This window comes from Thermobia domestica, chromosome 11 (assembly GCF_964235325.1).
Source record: "Thermobia domestica chromosome 11, izTheDome1.hap1.1, whole genome shotgun sequence".
Classification (NCBI taxonomy): domain Eukaryota; kingdom Metazoa; phylum Arthropoda; class Insecta; order Zygentoma; family Lepismatidae; genus Thermobia; species Thermobia domestica.
The window spans coordinates 194,706,720-194,723,929 of record NC_137464.1 but is presented as its reverse complement, the minus strand read 5'-3'; the positions used below and the strand labels follow the sequence as shown (position 1 = coordinate 194,723,929).

General features: G+C 37.2%; 1 protein-coding gene across 1 annotated transcript; it reads right to left on the bottom strand.

Annotated features, from left to right (window-relative positions):
• Positions 1-614: 614 nt before the first annotated feature.
• LOC145665408 (uncharacterized) lies at positions 615-6,158 on the bottom strand. The gene is made up of 3 exons (XM_081732713.1): positions 6,073-6,158; positions 4,460-5,462; positions 615-833 (listed from the first exon to the last, which is right to left on the bottom strand). Exons 1-3 carry the CDS (start codon positions 6,156-6,158, stop codon positions 615-617), a joined length of 1,308 nt encoding a protein of 435 aa, XP_081588839.1.
• Positions 6,159-17,210: the final 11,052 nt, after the last annotated feature.

Here is a 17,210-nt window from a genome sequence, read left to right as displayed (position 1 = left end):
ATGACGCAAACTGCGTCATTGAAATATTTGGGGGGGTAAAAATCTATATAAATATGTTTGTGGGGGTGTAAAAATTAATTGAAAAGATTTTCTTTTCATGGAAGAACACCTATGGATAGACAATTGTGGGGGGTGCGTCATGGACATAAGGGGGGGTGGGCACCACTGTATATATATATATATATATATGTTACATACCTAGGGGCAAAAGTGCATCTGAAAAGGTAGGGGGTTGCATGACGTTACACCGTCCCCCGTACCTACCTATGCTCATTGTAATTTTTTAGAAAGTGGTAGGACGCCACATATATTTTACAGGTGTGGGGAACGACATCCACCGCGTTCCCCTTCACTTTTATCCCTGTATATACCCATGTTTTAATCAGCAAGAAACTGAATCGAAAACACTGAATACAAAAACCATGATATTCAGTACTTTTCAAAACAATTATGTTTCAAAATTGTATTATTTTATAAGTTTCAATATTTTGACTTTGGTAAATGATTTGTTTTAAAATTCAATTTGTACGTAAATGTCATATGTAAAATACGGAAAAGATTGTGCTGTTATTTCTTGCGGTCATTTTTCAGTGACAGATTTCCTCTCCCCTTTCTCATTCCTGTTCCCCCATCTTTAAAATGGAAGACACTTTTGGCTTTGTCTCTGTCGAATCACGACGACAGAATATAAAATAGTCTTTCTTATTGTTTTCTTCTATTTTCCCTGGTTTTTCTAAAGTTCCAGCCACACTATTCATTTGTCTTGCTTCTAAGTGCCACCATTCTATAGCTTTTCCTCTCTCTTTTCTTCTGTACGCACCTCGCAAAAACGACTGAAAGAATAGAATAGAAAAAGGGGGTGGAAAAAGATGGAAGAAATACGAAACGAAAGGAGTGAAGAGAAGTAAATGGGTTGTCTCCGGAAGACTAATGGTCGATACCGGAGAATCAACTTCTGCAAAACGGATTTTTAAAGAATATATATATATATATATATATATATATATATATATATATATATATATATATATATATATATATATATATATATATATATTCAGTGCCAATGCTGCTCATCGCATTTTCCGAAGTTAAAAAGGCTGCCAAGATTCTTCATAGTTTTTAAAACACATTTCTTCTAGTGCTTTCAATATAGTTTATGTTCCATTTCCAAAATGCACTCTATTGGATATTCCTTTTATTACTGTCACACACTGTGTTGAAACAACAGGATGTCCAAATATTGTATATCTAAACAAGGCCGGATTTACCACTAGGTCCGGGGATAAAGCGCACACATTGGACGAAAACTTCATAAAGAAGATAAAATACACACGTGTTGAATAATAATAGCAAATATATTTAAGTTAGAGTAAACGCCTTCCAAGTAATAATTCCTTTAAACAGTCTATTGACTGTAAACATTGGTAGTTGAACTCATTTGGAATTTTAACACTGTACTTCCAGTATATAGTTGAATAAGGCCAAACGTGTAATGCTGTTGTATTGGTGCGCAGCATATCTTGGCGCAACACTCCTGCGCATGTATGCCTTACAACACCGCTTCACTATACCAAATTTCATTAAAATTATCCAAAAATGTTGCAACAAAAGTATACATAAAATATATCGTTTTTTAAAAAATAATTCTACTGTGTTAAAATTTTGTATATTTGGGTGAGGGGTAGTGGACCTCTTTCAGTCCAGAGGTGGCAAAACATTAAATCCGAACCTGTCTCTATAACAGTGGCGGCTCTTGAAAGAGAAGTTGTACTGGTAGGATGTCATTGCTACAACCGAAGGAAAAGAAACAACTAATGTCCTATTTTAGGTAAATTTTCTTCTCTAAGCTCAGAGCGATAAAATTAATTCTTACCAATGTGACTTCCCTCAAGAACCGCCACTGCTCTATAGATATAACATTCGAAACAAATACATTAATGTTCCTTGTCCCGTAAACCTTTACATAAATATATACATTTTGCAAAATTACACATACACTCGTACTTGAATTTGGAGTGGCCAGAGAAATCTAGAAAAAAGTTATCGAGCTTGCAGTGACAAGGTATACTGTTTAACCCATTAACATGCAGTTTTGATAGAAGTATGTATGATAATAACATTCGAAAGAACGTTTTTTCAACTTTGAAACAATACAAGTCACTCCATTTATTAATAGATAAACTTAAAAAAAAACACATGGATGACAGTCCCTTCCGCTGACAACTGCTTAGGGTGGTCCTTATTTTACCATTTTTTTCGGCACACGCCTTTATTTGGTGCCACTCGTCGAAATACTATCGTGTGCAAAATTTCAGTTCAATCGAATGAGGATAAATAGTGCCGCAAAGGGCCTAAAGGTTTTGTTAATTTATTGGGAGCTTTTGAATTATCCAATAGATGGCAGTACCTAATAACACGTACTTAAAAGCGACATTTTCAAACTCTTTCTTGTGATTTTCAAGAAAAAGTACTAAGTGAACGTGAATCACGAGTAGTACTATGAGTAGTAAGTGAAAGTGAATCAGGCTTTTACTCCAGTGAAAATCAATCACGGAAGAGTAAACTCTTCAAGGAATATATGGCATTTGTCATCCACCTGGCATGATGATAAGCTCCTGGGAAACGTAATTATATTCTTCTGGGTGGAACTCCCACGAGAAAAATAACAGCAAATTCAATAAATTCAAGGCACTCTTCTCTGGGTAAGTTATTCTAGATATTCTGCATAGTGATCTGGATAACGTCATTGGCAGTGTTGCGTAGTTTTTCTTGAATGCGTTACCAATTGTTTCTTCTGTTGTGATTTAAAATTCAAATTAACGAACGAAAATTATAAATTTCCTTTTCTGGAAGGAAAAGAGGGACATCTAGCTTTCCAGCTTGAATGTTGTCCAAGTAAGGCTAAACATTTGTGGCAATTGTACACAAAAGTTCAGTTGTATCCAGAATGGCATTAGTGATAAAGGTATTCGATTCTGCGTTGTGGCCGGTGCTAGTTTGTTAATGATGAACTTAAAACGGAATCCTGGATGCTGATTGTTGGCTACAGAAAGTGGTTCTGAGTTGGTGTCTCACTGATCATTCATGGAAAGTGGCCCTGTATGTACATTTAAGCATTTACGAAAGTATTTGATGAAGTTAAGTTATTGAAATCAGCAGCTCTCCTGAAGAACCATGAAAGAGACGAAGTTACTTTGAGGAGATAATGTGTACTTGTTTGGGTCGTTTTGTTTCACCTTGGGGTAATACTTCGGCGTCTCGGAGACTGGAGGTACAGCTGTGGAGCCAGGCCCGTAGCCAGCCTGATTGCTTAGGGCGGGCAATGATGAATACTGAGGGGGCAATGGCAGGGACCTCAAGGAACACAAAAACTCTTTCTCTCTCTAATATATCTTATATATAAAAGAGAACGCACAAATCCTTTGTTCCCTCATCACGCTAATACGGCTGAACCAATTTCTTTTATTTTTGGGGGGTTATTAGGATTTGGACCCTAGATGGTTTTTATCATATCACTTTAATTTTTAATTACCAGTGTCTTGAGATAATTGACCATTCAAGTGTCCATAACGTACAAATCCTTTGTTAGTTCATCATAGGTAAAAATAAACGTATTTATATGCAACCCGCATGACCGTGTCACTCGGCGGGTTAACATAAATGACAGGCGATATAATGTTAACATTTACTGCAATCTACTATGGTTTTTATCATATCACTTGAAAGCGAAAACTTCCGGGGTGACCGCAGCGAAGCGGGGCGGGTTAACATAAATGACAGGCGATATAATGTTAAGATTTACTGCAATCTTCTATGGTTTTTATCATATCACTTGAAAGCGAAAAAGTAAAAATTATCTAAGTAACAAAGTTTATTGCGTTCCGGGGTGACCGCAGCGAAGCGGGGTGAACGCTGCTAGTATATATATATATATATATATATATATATATATATATATATATATATATATATATATAGAGAGAGAGAGAGAGAGAGAGAGAGAGAGAGAGAGTTTTGTTCCTTTAGGCGCTTGTCGTTGTCAATGTCTATGTTCATTTATATATTTATTTATTATTTATGGAATCTATAAGAAAATTGAAACACTTTATTATGCTGATAAATATTACAGTACTAAATCCACGACTATCAAATATCATCATTAACATTTTTTTTTGTTAAAATGATGGTATATCACTCAAAATATATTTTAATACACTAAGTAGTAATAAAAGTAAAAAAAATAATAATAATTTATTTTAGGAACATTTATTAACGCTTATCTAAATTATAGTATTTTGGAACAACAATACTTTTATTACAAGTAGATTATGGAATATTTTTATCTATAAAAATTAAGAAACAACCCTGACATAAGTAAAATAAATATTTTTTACAGTCCTTATGTAGGTAATTACATCAAAAGGAGTTTATGTGAACACTTCGCAAATTCAATTACAAGCTGGTCTAGGTCTAGTGTACGCAGAATATCTTTGTTGTAAGACAGGAGAGCGAGGTCCGATTTTCTTTCCTGTCCCATAAACAGACGTTGAGGTTGAAGGAGAGCTGTCAGATGTGAGAAGCAGTTTTCGACCGTGGACGTAAAAGACGGAATAATTAGAGCAGCTTCTGTAAGCATCTTTAGGCCCGGGAAAGCCTCGCCATATTTTCCAATTTGTTTAGTGAGCTCTTCCAGAGATGATGTCTTGTTGATCAGTCGATTTGCTAGATCTATTTCCTGCTTCAAATTCTGAAGCAATTTGCAATGCAGGTCATTGTACTTTACAACATCACACAGAGGTTTCAAATTATCTTCACTTCTTTTCTCGCTCAGTAAGTGCTGAATGGCACCAATCACAGCTGTCCCTGTCTCACTGAATCTGCTCCGAATTTCTTCGACGGAGATATCGAGAACTTCGCAGAATAATCTTTTCAACTCCTTCTCGTCTTCCTTTCCCTTCTCCAAATTTATGCTTACCAAATGAACAGCCGAATCAGCTAAGCGACTGGGGAGTGTGAATTTGCGTTTCAATGGTTGCTGAATCGAAGTGTTTAAGGTATATGCCTTCATTGCATCGTGAAGGATATTTTCAAATATTCCTTCGTCTTGCCGGCAAGACCTGAGCTGTTCCGTTACCGATCCTATTAGCTTCACAACGGCATCAATGTCCAAATCTCTTCTTTGTAGCAGTGCGTTTGTCGGTTTTAGATATTCAAGAACCCTGAACATGAGCTCAGTAAGGAAACAGAAAGTGTTAGTGGAGATCTGATGTAGTAAACCGGTAGCTTCAACTTTCATTGAGGCGTGTTCTTCACGGGAAGTTTGAATTGCCATCAGTGCACTTAATATTTGAAACCTGTCGTCATGAATTACAGTCACTGTGTCAAGATGTCCAGTCCAACGTTGTTCCAACAATCGCTTTAAACTCCTTCCTGCGTAATCTGCTGCAACGCGTCCTTTTCTGAAAAGGTAATATACTTGTTGACAAATATCAAAGAACTCTTTCAGTTCAGGAATTGTGTCAATGGCTCTAGAAATAACTAAATGTAATTGGTGATTGAAACAGTGAACAAACAAAATGTTCCTCTTCAAATCCTCAGACAAAAGAGCTTGCACTCCATTTTTCTGTCCACTTATGACAGGTGCTCCATCGTAGCACCGTGCTATTATCGTGTCGGTTTTTAATTCTACTTTTTCTTAAACAATCTAAAATGGCGTTCTTAATGATGGCAGCGTCTTGTTTGTCCAACTTCAGTATAGCTACGCATCTTTCTTGCACTTTAAAATTCACAAGGTACCTAATTGGGACAGACAAATCTTCGATTCGTTGCTTGTCTCTGGTTTCATCTGCAAGTAATGAACAAAATGTACTTTCGTTTGCTTCATTTACTATTTTCCTCTAAACAGATTCTGCCATGAAATGAATTATCTCGTTCTGAATATCCGGACTAGTGTATGTTGCATTGGCAGGGATAGTTTTGACAATTTCTGCTAATTTTGGATCTTTACGAATACTAAATTCAAACAAATTTAAGAACAAGCCACTTGATTGTTTTCCGAATTGCTCACACCCAGAATCTCCCCTAAAGGACAACTGATTCACAGCCAAGAATTGAATAACTTCCATCACACTTTTCACATAGTACCTATTATTCATAATTACATCACTACACACCTTCTTCACGACCGTTTCGTCCGAGTCTTACGTTTCTGTTGCTCCAAGTAGCAAACCACAGCGTGCCTATGAGTTTCAGAATCGGTGTGACGAGAAAATCCCTTATTTTTTTCTCGGTTGCATGCTTCCAGTCTCTGAAATCATTCTGCACAAATGAGGGATCACTGTTTCTTGACGGATATTTCCGGCATGGGAAGCAAAAGGCAGCATCTAACATAACAGAATACTCGAGCCAATCCCACGTTTTGTACCATATTAGACGAAATCGTCGAATTGAACCAGAAATGCTGGAACCTGGAAGATTTGCAAGATGCGACTGAGCAGGTTTTGTATCGCCAAGGTCTGATACATGGTAGAAATCAACACCAACATGGTGGAAATCAGTTGTTTGACGTTTAGTTTCTTCTTGACCTTCTACACATGTTGATACAATTGACCCTGCTTCTGAATTAGTTTCATTTTCGATAACTTTTGCACCAACAAATGACTTGATGAATGCCTGCTTCATATTTATGGCGTTATAATAGTCAGTAGAGTAATTGGAAATGTCTGGCGAGGTACATTGCCTGTAGTTCATTTTCTACTGTTTTTGTTTCCTTCTGGAAATCCGCTACTTATTATTGCGCGCAATTATAATGGTGTGTGACAAAATCTTTTTAAAATAATAGGTTCGGTGTTATGCTGCAGTCTTGATTTTTTTCTCTGAGTGCATATAAGGAATTAATGTTCTCTTCATTCCATATATTTGTAAACAAATCGTGAAACAAATGGTTCGGGACTACTCAGAAAACACAAAGTGAGCCGATGCAAACTACTATTTAGAAACATTTTACAATCATTGATTTGTTTTCGTGGGTGCTCCTCGCAAAGACTCAAATCACGTGAAAAAACAGCATTGTTGCCGCTTTTACAATAAACAAAACTTCCGAATTCCTTTTTTTTTTTTTTTTTTTTTTTGTATCTGACTATTCTAGAGGCGCATGTACGTTTTCTCCAGACATCACAGTTTCGGTACCAGTTTCATATATGAGACATGCGTTTTCCTCGCACTGTAAGGGACATGGACATGTTGCATGTTTTACACGTTAATTACAGGCACACGTGGGACATGTACTGTCAAGTCGACAAAACAAATGTTTTTTACCTGCATTGTTACACATGCACAAGCCAGGCACTCACATTCATGTAACATAGCCTGTTTTCGGGCCATTTTTTTTATATGGGTATTCTTTGGAAGGGCATCTTGTCCAACGCCTTGAATGCTTGTCGCAGTTGTGATTCTTCAAACTCTTGGAATGAGGAAAAGTAATACATGGGATATTATTGAGTATATCTAGCAATAAGAATAACTGTTTTTTTTTTCGTAGAAATATACGCCACATTCAATTTCATTTGTTAATAGTAGTAAATGCGCGCTAAGTTCAATTCTTTTAGTAAATAAAATCACAAGATTTTCCCATTTGGGATTTCCTGAAACAATTTGAAATTTCTGGACAGCGTCCTTTTTAGAGCGGAAAAAATATTTTAGAGCGGGCGCCCGCTCTAGCCCCTCCCTGGCTACGGGCCTGTGTGGAGCCATTGCTTAATAGGCGTCTTTTCTCATGTGGGAATACAAGGTTTGGGTAGCTGGTTCATGAAAGGGTCTGAGCTGCTTGGAAGAGTAGAGGGAATAGTAGCATGATAAAGTTATTGAGACCAATAGTAACGATCAGGACCGGCCTTAGATGGCGTGGGGCCCGATTGGAAACTTTCCGCGAGGCCCCAGGTTTACAAGTAATTTGCACCAAGGTCTGTAGAACATACATATATCGCTCTCCTTGGTGGTGTAGTGGTTCACTCATTTTCGTTTATAACTTTTTTCCATCTGCAAAATGTTCTGTTGACAACACACACCCTGTTCATTGCTTATAGTAGCTAATTTTTCAGAGAAAAAACTCAAATGGAAATGGCTCGCAATTTTTTAACAAGGTTCTCTACAACTATTTCACAGTTTTCTTCCCGTACAAGTAAACATATCGATGTCCAAATCTACCTAGGTAGTTTCTTCACCAAATTTGACGGAGAAGTGTGGAATATCAAGAAACGAGCATAAGCAAAATTTAAAGTGCTTCCGTTTATAAATACGGCCGAAATCTATGTGAAATCAACCCAAGCCTAAAACCTCATCGTGTCAGATTTCGGTGAAACTTGGTGTACATGAGAAATGATCATGCACCAAATTGTAACCCTGTATCCCCTGTAGTTTCAGAGTACAGGGTGATAAAAATGGACAAATTTTATGTACTTTGTAGAATCTTATTATCTTCAATTGGTCACATCTCCCATAAATATTGAGCGAGAGAGAAAAATAATATACCATTTTGAACAGGAAAGAATATGCTATAGGATATATTAGGACCGGGAAATTTTGAATCAGTGATATCTCAGAAAGTGCACATTTGATTTCCTTGAAATTGGGTACCAAGATAGCCCCATATATTTGACATAAGTGTACCAAATGTCAACTTGGGCCAATAATGGGCCTGAAGTAAACAATGATTTTCGTGTGACCATGTCGGGAGAGACACCTGGGGTGACAATGTGGCAACTTGCCAATGTGTCAATATTGGTGAAGTAAGGTGTAAGAAATATTTAGCTATTATTAACCTGTTGGAAGTAATCAATTGTCAGTGGTGCCTGTGTTGAAGCAGTCGACTGGCTTCTTCCATCTCTTTGTTGCTGAGCGTATATGTACGGCCACTTGCAGTTATGGGATCAATAAGAGAAATGATGTCACAAATAGGCAACAAAGGACGATGCTGGTCTATGAGGTTTCAGAAGACAAAACACTATTGTTTCATGTGTGTCGTCAACTTACAGAACACAAGCAAGTCACCAGAAGCCAGCATAGATGCAAATAACAAAGCTCCTGATTCTAACAATGGTAATGCCAAATTGTGAGCCATCTGCTGCAATTACTAACTCTTCCTTAACGTCTGGTTAAGAAGAATATTGCCTCATTGCGACCTTTCTTTTAGACACAGGAACCACAGAGTGAAACCTACGGGTTCCAGGAATCTGTCGAGCTGCATCACATATTTAGGTCAATGCAATGTATACTAGTGTGATTGATAATGAAATGTTGCAAAGATCCCCGAAGGATTACTGAATTACAGATTGCACAGTAAAAACATTACTACTAGGTCAGTTATACCTTACTTTTTGAGTATTGACAAATAGGCAAGTTGCCACGTTCACACCCTAGGTGTCACTCCCGACATCGTCACATGAAAATAATTGTAGACTCCAGGCCCATTCTTGTCCCAAGTTGACATTTGACACATTTATGCCTGACATATGGGTCCTTGTAATAGGCCTGACATATGCCTGACCTTGGTACCCAATTTCAGGGAAATCAAGTTGGCACTTTCTGAGATATTACTACTTCAAAATTTCCAGGAAAATGATATTTGATTTTCAAATAAATGTTCCTGATGTAGCCTATTCTTTCTTCTTTAAAAATGGTATATTATTTTTCTCTCTACCTCAGTATTTACGGGAGATGTGACCTATTGAAGCTAAGAAGGTTTTACAAAAAACATAATTGTCCATTTTTATCACCCTGTACTCTGAAACTACAGGGAATATAGGGTTAAAATTTGGTGCATGGTCATCTCTCATAGGGGCCTATATGTACACCAAGTTTCATCAAGTTCTGAAATGACAATTTTTTTTCTGTAAATTTGAGTGATTTCACATGGAATAGCTCGGCCGGAGTGGCCAAAAACCTGATTGATCAGAATAAGCCATAACAATGTGCTTCAAGTTGTGAAATTTCATTTTATTAGTAAAACGGATAAAAGGGATGAAAGCAAAAGCACATTAACCAACACTGAGAGGTAGCAGATATCTATTTGAGGGTATGCTTATCATGGCCGTCATCTTGAAGTCGGCCATCTTGTATCTCGCTCGACTATTCAAATACAAATGGGTCATGTAATATATCAAATATGGCTAGAATTTTACGAGAAACTCAATGCCGAAGTCTATGTTTCCATAAGTTTATGTTTATAAGACACTAGCAGCGTTCACCCCGCTTCGCTGCGGTCACCCCGGAACGCAATAAACTTTGTTACTTAGATAATTTTTACTTTTTCGCTTTCAAGTGATATGATAAAAACCATAGAAGATTGCACTAATGTTAACATTATATCGCCTGTCATTTATGTTAGCCCGCCCCGCTTCGCTGCGGTCACCCCAACCCGCCCCGCTTCGCTGCGGTCATCCCGGAACGCAATAAACTTTGTTACTTAGATAATTTTTACTTTTTCGCTTTCAAGTGATTTATAGCGCCTGTCAGTTATGTTAACCCGCCGAGTCACAGGGTCATGCGGGTTGCATATAAATACGTTTATTTTTATACCTATGATGAACTAATAACAAAGGATTTGTACGTATGGACACCTGAATGGTCAATTATCTCAAGACACTGGTAATTGAAAATTAAAGTGATATGATAAAAAACATCTAGGGTCCACATCCTAACAACCCCCCAAAAATGAAAGAAATCGGTTCAGCCGTATTAGCGTGATGAGCGGACAAAGGATTTTTTGTACGTATTGACACCTGATTGGTCAATTATCTCAAGACACTGGTAATTGAAAATTAAAGTGATATGATAAAAACCATCTAGGGTCCAAATCCTAACAACCCCCCAAAAATGAAAGAAATCGGTTCAGCCGTATTAGCGTGATGAGCGGACAAAGGATTTTGTGCGTTCTCTTTTATATATATAGATAATGAATTCCACATTGATATGAATTCGTTGGCTCAAAGATTTCATAACAGCTTTATCTTTTTGAAAAGAATTCAAGTCAGGAAAATCTAATGTACGCTAGTGAGAACATCGTAGGTAGCTACTCATGAAAGTTATAATCAACTTGAAACCGTTATCGACTGCAGACAAAATGAAATAGTGAGGAAACGATCACAAACCTTAAGGAACTAATGGAAGACGGATTACATATTTTCCATTGGATTATTCGAGTTAGACGACAAATCTTCATAAGGAGCCACCTATTCAGTACGCACTAGTATATATTTGGTTGTTCTGACTTGATTTTTAAAAAATACATCCACGGGATTTTTCGCAGAAGAGAGCAAAGTTTGTTTTCTGGTTTTGTATTTTTATATAGCTATATTAAGAGAAAGGATATGCAAAGAAGTCGCACTGAGGCTCATTTTTAGATACCATCTCGGTATTCACGTTAGTATCACATGACATAATCAGTAAGAACGCGAGGAACATTTATTTACAAGGGAAGTATGCATGAGCTCATATCGAAACCTACCATAAAATTTCACTCAGAGGAAGGAAGTCCAACAGAAAGACCACACAGAAAAAAGCAGCTGCGTTTTCGAAGTGGAATTAATCAAAATGGCAGATTGAAATTTCGCGTATCCATGTCGACAATTGCACAATACGTTCAGTACCACCCCTTGTAAACGGCCTGTTAATAATAAAAAGTCAATAACAATGTGGGGAAGTCGTACGATAAGGTGAACCTTGACAGCAGCCATCTTGAAATTCGCCACCTTGAATTCAGGTCAAGTTTTGTAAATAGGAAGAGGGCAATATGATACCTTATTTTGGACTAGAATTTAAAAAGAAAAACAATGGTAGCAATAGTTTTAAGATACGTGCATTTGGTAAAAAGTTACAGGCATATTTATTGTGTATGTTTCCATGTGCACAACTCCTGAATGAAGCAGCTGATGTAGTCTCAAATTTTGAGGTAACTATTCTAAAAGATCTATTGGAATTTCCATCTTCCGAAGTAAAATTTCCTCTAGAGGGGGTCGAGCGCCCCACCTTGCTCCCCCTGATTGCTGCTCTTGGGTGTTTGTGAGGAAATTTGAGGGAGTGTTAGGGATGTTGGGGGTGTGCAGAATACTCCTGGACATAATATCTATTTTTACAAGAGAAGTTATAAGCGCAAAAAATAAACTACTGGAACATTAAATTCAGAAAATATTTGTCCATGTCCGGAAACTTAATACAAACTATTCATTTACTTGTTAGTGAGAAGCCATTCCCTCTCTTTTGGAGTTCATTGATGTACCTGTATTGCAATGTGTTGTTGTGTGTAGTTGAGAGCAGAGTAGCAGAGCCATCTTAACGATACCTTAGCCACTTGGCTGGTGGACCTGCATGTATTAGAAGGTAAATTTAGTCATAGGGACCACAACACACTTTTTTCTCTCCACCCTAATATGCTGTTAAAACGGCACGGGAGAGTAGATTAGACTGTAGAGTAGAGTAGAAACCACTAACGCGGGGCCCAACTGATAGCAATCGGCTTAAGGCCGGCCCTGGTAACGATTTTCTTGTGTATGAGAAGGTGAAAGGGACAAGAGCTCGTTTAAGTCCTGTGAACCTTTTTGCGACAGGTTGTACAGAAGTACTTGTCCACCTTGAGACTACATTACATCCTGTGAACGAGGCTCTTCTTTGCACTCAAGGGTAGAATGCCGTATTGATAGCAGTTCAAGCAAGGGGTAATCTTGGGAGCACTGCGGGATTCTTCCACCAGATATTTCTTGCCCTGATAGGTAATTCCCTCTGGAAGTAGAGTCATTACTGGGAAACCTCTCTGAACAGATGCGTAGAATATTAGCGCACTGAACTTGCTATGCGATGTGTAATCGTTGGAGATCTTCCATGTCAAATGACAGAGCAATATATCCTTGATGACATACCTTAGGTCATTCATAAGATTTTCCTCTAACAACATATCTGTACTTTAGGTGCATTCTTACGGTATTACTGTTCAGGATATTTCCATTTCAATAAAGAAAAACTTATATCTATTCATGCTTACCTCCAAAAGACAAAGATTTTAAAAGCACAGAAAACCACATACGTTATATTACATATAAAAACTTGCGTTTCAATTACCATTGATATAAAAATTTCCTTACATGTGAGCTAGTTATATGTTCACCGACTTTCAATTACCAATTCTTACTGTTTCACTAAGTATTCACAGAATTTTTATAAAGGTACAACTCAGCGAAGTATGCTGGTGCCTTAAAAATTGTTCTAACACAAAATGAACCCTTGTAAACTATTTATAAGTAGTTAGTCAGATTACACTGGACAACAAATTTTAATTTTTTTCATGCTTCGGAAAGAACAGTACATTTTCTTATGCAAATGAGGATGCTGAATACGAAAATTTAAAAAAAAAATGATGAATTGGTGCGAGTTTAAGTGTAATCAATAGAAATGTGTGTAATGTAGTGTTGACACTTAGATTCTTGAATTTTCTATTTGGTGTTTCACTTAAGTCGCTATTGCTTCAATTCTGTTCATCCGATTATCTTGGTTCATATGTCATTCACTTCAGAATAAACCAAGCTTGTAAATGGTACTATGCGTATGTGTACATGATGTATAAGAAGACGGACATTTAAGGTAAAATTGGAAATTTCCCGTCCAAAAATCCCTTTTTTCAAATGTAGCACCCCCTGGTACGGCTCCCGACTAAAAGTACCTAAATATAATATACCTTTAAACCTACTGTAGTTTATAAGTAACACACGCGCGAAGTTTCATTGTAATACCTACAATAGTTGTGACGGAAAAATATTTCTCAGTTCTGCTATAAGTGAGATAACTATAAAATCAAATGAATCCGAACAGTATTATTTATTGAGTATCATGACTTATACGTCATTCTCTTCAGAATAAAACAGGCTTTCAAATAGTATGATAATATGTGTGTGTGTTTTGTACGGGAAAAGGGGAAATTGCGGTAAAATTGGTGATTTTACGTCCAACAACAATCGACAAGAGCAGAGTTAATCCAGTAGCCTTGATATCTTTTCTCCATTATAGAAATAACTTGGTAGAAATGTTTTCCATGTTCATCAATGACTGCTCTGCAATTTTCTTGGAAGAAATCTATGTGGGAGTGCAACATATGCATTTTTAGTGATACTTTACACCCTATTGCTTGGTAGAAGGTATTAGGCGCACCTCTACGTCCTTATAGTTCTGAGACCGCTTGTTTCCCAAAACATTCGTCACCACTTTTCGGAAAGAATCTCATGCAATCCTCTCCTCATTTTCTAACACTGCATCAAATTCAGGATGATTGAGGAGTTAGCAAATTTGAGTGTCAATAAGGGTTCTTACCTGATTTTAGTTTGAGCAATTTATGGAAGTTTACGCAAAATATATTTGAAGAATAGTTTTGATGCGTCTATGAACAGCCACCAATCATCGAGATTATCGTCTACGTTAAGTTTACTCATAAGACCAGTTAGGCCTACATTGTTACAACGTAATATGTCACTTTCCACTGAAAATGCTGTTTAGGGATTCTGACGTATTTGAAACACGAACACCTTTAGATCTTCAGAATAAGTTCCCCACTTCTTGAGTTTGGATGCCAGAAGTTCTGCGCCACTTTTGACAACACCAGGTAATTTAATTCAGGTTGAGTATCATATGGTGAATACATAATGATATTTTGGTTTTGTGAAGTTAGGATCGGTGGAAGACGATGAATCTGCAGCAGAATTTGACAATGTGGGTCGAAATTGTTCGCCTTTTGCTCTTCATCGGGTGAAACACTGAACTAAGATACGGGAAGTTGTGGAATCTTTAGTTCTTCAGAGTGTGGCACAGTGACGAACATTTCAAGGAATATTTGAATAAGTAGCAGTCCACTTTTTTTCTTTTTTGGATAGACCTTTAATTGGAAGAACTATGCAAAAATAGCAGTTTGAAGTATGATCTGTCGGTTCTCTCCATATCGCTGGAACTGCAAATGGCACGCATAGCCTTTTTCCGTGTAGCCAGTCCCGCAAATTTGTAGAACAAGTATTACAACATATATATGGTGCTCACTTCTTGTCCACATCTCTCACTTTACAGCCAAAGTACAAATGATATTCTTTCTTTATGATAGGAGCGAAATTCCACTTTTCGCTTCACTTACAGTACAAGGAGAAGGCAGACTTTGGTAAGTGAACTTCGGGGCCATTTCTGCGAGGGGGTAGTACACATTTAAAGAGATAATATTACAAACTGGTAGAGCGCAATGGGCAAAAATAAGGAGAAAAACCGTCTTCAAAAGTTTTCTACTCGCCACATATACTGTTCGACGCGCATATTTATCAAGTGAAGGGGTGGCGGAGTGAGTAAAGTGTGCAACTCGTATGAAAAAGGTCCCGGGTTCGATTCCCGTTCGAGTCAATCCTAGTTTTGTTTTCTGCTTCAACTAATAAAGTAACCATTTATAACTATAAATAAAATATTAATTAACTATATCTTTATAATGAATGAAACAATAGAAATTTTAAAATTAATTGTAAAATCTTGCAATGTTCCATGGTAACTAGCAAGAAAATTTAATCTATTCGCAAAAAATGGCCCCAAAGTTCACTTACCAAAGTGTGCCTTCTCCTTGTTAGTTAAAAACAACAATTTGCTCTGCACTGCAAACATATTTACGCGACATGTTTCTGCTTAGTATAGTCATAGAACGATAAATAATAATAATAATAATAATAATAATAATAATAATAATAATAATAATAATAATAATAATAATAATAATAATAATAATAATAATATCACCCACCCAATATCTCACCACGACTACATCCGAGATGGCAAATTGTAACTACAAAAGAACGTTACACAACATCTTTTCTCTGGAAAACTGTTCAATACAAACTAAACCGTGAAGTGGTTGATATTTCTTTGTTAGCGATGAAGTGCGAGCAATATGGATAGCCAGAGACTACGCAGGAATTTATTTCGGGAGGGGTCCTAAGCTTTTCGGGGGTCCAAATACAATTTGAAGCTAAATTATATTAAAATTTGTAAAATTGCACCTGAAATTAGACTAAATTTACAAACAAGTCGGGTTGGCAAGACCCGCAGGACCTACCCCTGCGTATGTCCCTGAGGATAGCAATGAAACTAACCGTCAAACAATAGAAGTTTGTTGAAATAAGTAGACAGCTCCTGTTGCCACGAACCCATAATTTGCCTAGCAGAGCACATCAGGTGATAACTTATTTCTTTGAAACCCGAACCAATCTTCAAAATCTAATTTCATATTCGTTATCAGCACCCTAAAATTAGTAAGAATTGGTTAGCTTTATCTCCGAAGCGTTTTCACTGTTGACCAGTGTAATCACTCAAACACAAAACTACTATCACAGTATAGTATACACATAACAAAGAAGAACAAGTAAAATCAGAAAATTATATCTCATCTAGAACAAACATTGATTCATCACAAGGCACTCCCTTGTAGTTCTGGTAGGCTTGTTTCTTGAGTCCACTTGTGTGATAGTAAATATGTGAACAAGAGTCTAAATTCATGAAGTCAAAGAACACCTTCTAGCACAAGGACTAACTCCACCTACAACATAATTAGAATACATTTATTGGAAGAATCAAGTCGATTACTTCGAGTCACCTTTTCTCAAACGACCCTATCGAAATCACAAGATTACTTCACAACTAGAGTTACCATCAGAGTAGAAAGACAAAGTTATCCCAGAGGATCGTTTGGCCTTACTTCTTCGTAAAGGGCAATGGTGATTCAGTGACCGTCACCGGTGCTCGACATCGGTCGATAATACAAGAAGTTTTGCGATCTGCAGTGGAAAACCTACCAGACTTCTGGCTCAGCAAAGTAGCGTCACAGTGCACACATCCACGGACACAATCGCAAGTCTGTGGACTGGTTTTGGATACCGAATCATTTCATGAAATTCAGGCATTCCTTAACCACCATGGTGATCAGATTTGAGGGCACCAGAATTCAACTCTTGGGCCACCTCAAAAAACGGGTATATTCCAGTAAATATCGAATAATACGGAAACGAAAGAAAGATCGACACGGAAATCCAAAAGAGAGCTTCAACAACATTGAGAAATGTAATGGCAAATGTTGTGGCAAGAGCTTATGCGTGCGAACTGCATCCTGGTGGATATTTACGTGAAATTATTTTTGACACTTAGATGAC